This window comes from Cupressus sempervirens, chromosome 2 (assembly GCF_028749045.1).
Source record: "Cupressus sempervirens isolate cs-2001-9-10 chromosome 2, ASM2874904v1, whole genome shotgun sequence".
Classification (NCBI taxonomy): domain Eukaryota; kingdom Viridiplantae; phylum Streptophyta; class Pinopsida; order Cupressales; family Cupressaceae; genus Cupressus; species Cupressus sempervirens.
Genome location: NC_143119.1, coordinates 765,273,547 through 765,279,705, shown reverse-complemented (window position 1 = coordinate 765,279,705; position 6,159 = coordinate 765,273,547). Strand labels below are relative to the sequence as shown.

Here is a 6,159-nt window from a genome sequence, read left to right as displayed (position 1 = left end):
TAATGTTATTATATTAACTATAGTTTAATAATACTATAGTTAAAATAATAACATTAAAATATTTTACAATCATTAAAATATAGTATTCTGAACTATATTTTAATGATTTAATATTATTATTTTAACTATAGTATTAATAAATTATATTTTAATGATTTAATGTTATTATATTAACTATAGTTTAATAATACTATAGTTAAAATAATAACATTAAAATATTTTACAATCATTAAAATATTATTATTTTAACATAATTTTACAATTATATAATTATATCAATAACATAATTTACATTGTTAAAGTTTTAACTACAATAAAAAGCGATTCTAACTTATCTATTTTTAAATTTTAAAACATAACATCCTTCATTGAATAGAGTACTAATGGTGGATGCGAGCAGGAAACAGTCAAATCAGTCAAATTTGGAACGGGTTACAATGTTTATATGCATGGCATGAGCCGATGGGGCATACCTAGGCGGCACTACCCAGGGAGTCGATCCTTCTGCCTGGGTAGCCGTTGCCGCTATGGAGGGCATGGATGCACATGCCTATCCATGCAACGGGCACTGGCTAGCCGGTGCAAATATTCGGCTATTTAGCCAGTGCCCTGCTTGTGAGTCTCTACACTCTCCCCTGCTTATGGGAAATGGATGTTCAGGTGTTTCCAAAGAAGTTAAGGAGAAATAAAAGCATCTAATAGAGCTCTGCAGGGATCTCGAAATAACACTGCAGAAAAGACGGAAAGAATTCATGATCACATATTCTAATGGCAATATTGTCCTCAGAGTTGCTGCTTGCCATGGAAAATGATATCTCCAAGACACGAAGGGAAATGTGCTCCTCGCCATGAGAAAAAGGTGCGATTTTTTTTATCAGCATCTCTTAATGATTTCATTTAAAGACTAACTAGGGCAAAATTTGTAGAAGATTTAATCAGTTCACTTAAAGATAAATAGAGAAAAAATTGCAGCAGATCTAATTGGTTCACTTAAAGACTAACTAGGGAAAATTTTGCAGAAGACTTAATCAGTTTACTTAAAGACTAACTGGGGCAAAATTTGCAAAAGATTTAATCGGTTCACTTATAGACTAACTAGGGCAAAATTTGTACAAGATTTAATCAGTTCACTTAAAGATAAATAGGGAAAAATTTGCAGAAGATTTAAACGGTTCACTTAAAGACTAACTAGGGCAAAATTTGCAGAAGACTTAATCAATTGACTTAAAGACTAACTGCGAGTAAAATTGCAGAAGATTTCGATGCACAAAAGATGGGAAGCGTATAAGGGCCAGAAATCCACTCAGAAGAAACTTCTCTTTATTGCCAAAAAATCATTGGTGTTTCAACTCAACACGGCGCTTGACGTGTTCCTTCTCAGTAATTTCGATGAAAAGCACTGCGATTTCTGTGTAAAAGGAAGCTATTTACAGCGCGAATGTACAATTGATCAAGGAGAGTGTTTGGTTGCAGAGGTAGTTGAATCTGCTACTTATGTAGACATCTGTACAAATCAGTGGTTTTACAAGTGAGAGGGATTTCTTATTTCTGGTTATTTTTGGTTTTGTTTTTCTTCTTGTATTAATAGATGAAACAGAAATTTACGACGGTGAATGTGTTGTTGGAGGAGGATACTTCTGTGGTAATGGTGGAGCCTGAACCGATTGTGCTTTCATTGTTTGTCTTGTAGTTATTCTCGATCGAACCACCAGAAAGTATCATGGATGAGAACAATCAAGTTTTGTCAATACCGCCATTTACAAAATTGGGCTCCCTAAACCCTAGCCAGTGCAAGTCATAATATTGAAGTGGATTGAACACGGTTATGTCCAAATCCTATTGAGAACTTACAAAAATAATCTCAAAAACGCACAACATTAAAAAAAATTTAGAAGTATGTTAGCCAAAAAATAATAATAATAATGGAAAGAAAACGCCAAATTCCATAATCCTTGAACACCATGTGTCATTCCATTTAAAGTGGATTGAACAAAGCTTAATTAAAATAGGCATTTGTGAAATAGTAGCAGAAGGTGAGCAAGACTGGTTCATATGCTACTATCTTTTGCTCTAAATTAGAAGAGGATTTGGAACTGGGTCACCTAGATCTATAGGTTTTGTTATAGGTGTTGGATCACAACTACCAGCATTCAATAAGCTAACTGTAGATCTCCTTCGACCACTTTTTGTCACTTCAATATTCAAATAGGACAATCTACAAGAAGGGTCAGGCTAATCTCCATCAAAAAAGTACTAAAGACAAAATAAAATAAAATAAAATAATTTCCACATTCACAAAAACATAATTGGTGAAATGGTGGGGCTTCTTGCCTGTAGGGCCTACAACCAAGGTTTAAGTCGCCACAAGGCCATTCTCTACTGTGGATCTTAATTGAGAATGTTTTCCATTGACCCTTGGTGAAATAGTGGGGCTTCTTGTCTGTAGTGCTTACAACCAAAGGTTAATTTAAGGGCTTGTCCCTTTGGTGAAATGGTGGGGCTTCTTGCCTATAGGGCATACAACCAAGGTTCAAGTCCCCACAAGGCCATTCTCTACTATGGATCTTAATTGAGAATGTTTTCCATTGACCTTTGGTCTTCTTGCTTGTAGTGCTTACAACCAAGGGTTAATAATTTTTAAAACAACCAAGGGTTAATAAAAAAATTAAATTTAGACTACGGCTCATGCTCCCGCGCCTGGCTTCAGCTTTGGCTCCGGCTCCTACGCTTGGCTTCAGCTTCGGCTCCTGCGTCTAGCTCCGGCTTCCATGTCTAACTTCAGCTCTTGCGGTCGCTTCGACTTCTGCTCTTGCATCCAACTTTATGGCAGTCACTTCGGCTTCTGCTTTTCGGGCTAGGGCTTCTCTTGATTCTGGTATTGCTTCCCCTCGAGGTAAGGCAGCCTCCTATGCCGATGTTATTGCCTTTGAGGCCAGTTTGCATGGTACCGCCCCTTCTACTGCTTCTAGGTCTTTTCATCCCCAGGAGGCTTCACCTATGAGTGTTTCTAATCCTGTAAGGGTTGTTTTAGATCAAGAAATAGCTGATGAAATTTGCAATACAGCAGAGGAGTTCTCTTCCTTAGCTTCTATCTTTCATTTTCAAGGGTTCTGGGCCTCCCTTTCTAACCTTCATGCTTGGATCTCCAAGAATTGGAAACCAATTTTAGATTATGGTGTTCAAATTTTCTCGATTGCTAAAGGGTTCTTCATTGTTAAGTTTGCAACTACTGAAGATATGAAGTTTATCTTGTGTGATAACAACTTCTCTTGGCATGATCGCTACCCTCTTATGGCCAAACCATGGCTTATGAATTTTGATCCATGTACAGAGTCCTTTAATAAAATCCCTATTTGGGTTCGGCTTCTGTATCTCATTATGCATCTCTAGCTGGATTCTGTTTTGGAATCTGTGGGGGATGCTATTGGAGATTTTCTGTTTGTGGACTCGGCTACTTCTAATATTCTCCATTCGATTTATGTGCGGATCCTTGTGGAGTTGAATGTCTCAAAGGGTCTTCCTAAGAAGATTTGCTTATCTTCTTCATGGGGCACTTGGATAGAAATTTTGGATTATGAAGGAATCCCCTTCCGGTGCAAGAAATGTCGCATGACAAGTCACTTGGCAGCTCAATGCTCTATTAAGAATGTTTCAAAGGAATCACCTTCCTAGTGGTCAAGGGCCTCTTCTGAGCACTACACGGTGCGTAAGTCTCAGGATGTGGTTCAAGGGCCAGTGGGGGGCTCTTCTCTTGCGGCCACTTTTGTGGCTACTGAGGATGTCTGGTCTTCTGGTCAAGATCATGTCCTTTTTGCTTGTCAAGATTCTGTCATTTCCGTTGCTTTGTTGCCTAAGGCTACTATGGATGTTCGAACTGTTGGTATGGATCCTGTCATCATTGTCGGTCATGATCCTATCCTTTCTCCTGTCCCTGACTCGGTTGTTCCTTCTGCTCTTGTTGTGAGTCTGCTTAATTTGGTTTCTCCAAATGAGAAAGCTGTGATGGTTGCTTTTGCTCCTCCTATATCTTCAGTGTCTTCGGGGCTTTGGCAATTACAGGCCACTAAGGTGGAGGACAAATGGACCGCTGTAAAAAGAAAGAAATCTAAGTCCTCCTTTCCTCCTCTAGATATGAATCTTAGGTCCTGCAAGGGAAACTCTAAAGCAAAGAGTAAATCGTATGTTCCCTTCCTGTGATAGGCCTTTTTAAGTGTTGAGTTGGTTGGTGATTGTCTTTTCTGTCATCGGGGTTGCCCCTCTGCTGGGTTGGTGACCTGTTTCACCTAGGTCCGTTATTTCTTTTAAGATAGTGCTTATTAAATATCTTTAGCTTTGTACAAGGTCTCAAGTACCCTTCAAAACATGTTTTTCTTAATAAAAAACATAGTGATTTTTTTCCAATTTTTTTGTTGTTTTCAACTACAAACTCTACAGATCATGAAGATTAGATGCTGAAATTTTCAAAAAAAATTTATGATGTTTTTGATCTTTTGAAAATTGGTCAACTGTACACTTTTGATGGAGGATAGCCGTGTCCCTAAAAAAAATGTGGCAATCTCATTTGTATTGAATATAATAGGTGTATGTTAAAAATATATTAAATGTGTTGTTGTGTTCATTTTTACAAAGAAACTATTCAACTTAAAATATTTTCTTAATAGACTAAAAACTATATTTTTATTAAACTATTTCATATAATTATATTTATATTAAACAATCTCCTCAGAAATTGTGAATTGCAATCTTTCTACATTTTGCTATTCTAATTATCCGTCATATTTGCAAGCCACTTTAATGTTGCTATGACAAATTGCACATTATTGCCTTTGTTGCTCTTTCTTATTCAATCACCATGCTTTAAACAAAAAATATATAAGATTATTATTATTATTTTTTTTTATTAAAGACATACTTTCATTCAAAACTCTTGTTATATTTATATTTTAGCATCACTCAAATTTCAATTTCAAATTTCAGTTATTGTTGAAATGCTCATTCTTTCATATTTTGTGTTATAGTTTATAACATTTAAAAATTCAATTGTTTAGTTAAATTATTTATAAGCTAACATCAAATATAAGTTCAAATTTAAACAGAAGTGTTTCAATAATAGCTTTTTAAATTGAAGAAAAAAATTATACTATTTCTCTATTTTAATAGAGCCAATTGGAAATAGTCTGAACAAGGGGGTTAGAAATAAACAACTACATATTTTTAAAAACTATCAAATAGCTCCACAAATTTTCTCTTGTTCCTTACAAATGCTTCCAATAGTTTTTTCTAAGTTTTGCCAAAAACTTATAATTTATACTATTCTTTTATATATGAAAGTAAGCAACAACAATATATTTTTTAAATAGCTCCAACTTAACCAATTTAAAATTCATGAAACAACAACTAAAGAATAAACAATATCTACTACCCAGAATAAACTGACCACGTTAACACTTGCCCAAGTTTTCTTCTCAACAGTCCCTTGACCATCTAAAAGTTACAGAAGTTTTTTTGCCATTTAGAAACCCATGCAATAAAATATATACAATGAAGATACATGAAACAAGATCAATCAAAAAACCATGCAAATTGTTTAAGAAATTAACTATTTACACATAAATATCATTAACAAAATTGGAAGAAGCATCTCATAGTGGTCTCCATTTTAGGTATAAAAGAGCCTCACCTTCTCCAAAAAAGAAGGAAGAGATGATGCATGATCCAAATGGAAACTGCAAGAAAGCATGTTATATCAATTCAAAGAAAAGCACATTATATCTTCTTAACCATTCCTCAATAGCAAAGAATAGAATCAAACAGTGCAATATTATCTTCCCCTAATTATGAAGGCAATACTTTATATATAATACAAATACATTTCATGCAATTGCAAGCTAAATTCCAATAGAAAATGAACTTTTTTCTAGCGTAGTATTCCAAGTGAAAGAAAGAAATATGGTACATCAAAATAAAATATTATTTTTTTGCCAATCCCAAAGTATGTTGATGCCTTCTTGTTGGTAAATAGATTTGTCACTTAGAAAATACGTGATTTGGCCCAATGGAATGTACAAAAAATCAATTTCTCCTACACTTGGATAGGCCCTTGGTATCTGGCCTTCCTCTGCATTTAGAGGGGCAGCTCCCTCGTAGGATGTAATTTTG

At 35.1% G+C, this 6,159-nt stretch overlaps 1 protein-coding gene across 1 annotated transcript; it reads left to right on the top strand.

The window, feature by feature from the left end:
- The first annotated feature begins 469 nt into the window (after positions 1-469).
- On the top strand, positions 470-1,614 carry LOC149575696 (protein LURP-one-related 15-like). Its single transcript, XM_089812249.1, has 2 exons — positions 470-859; positions 1,254-1,614. The coding sequence occupies exons 1-2, from the start codon at positions 809-811 to the stop codon at positions 1,530-1,532; spliced, it is 330 nt and encodes a 109-aa protein (XP_089668375.1). The 5' UTR covers positions 470-808; the 3' UTR covers positions 1,533-1,614.
- The last annotated feature ends 4,545 nt before the right edge of the window (positions 1,615-6,159 follow it).

Coding starts and splice junctions, on each gene's coding strand:
- LOC149575696 (XM_089812249.1), top strand. CDS start 809: ATGATATCTCCAAGACACGAAGGGAAATGTGCTCCTCGCCATGAGAAA. Junction 860..1,253: donor CTCCTCGCCATGAGAAAAAG/GTGCGATTTTTT, acceptor GTAAAATTGCAG/AAGATTTCGATGCACAAAAG.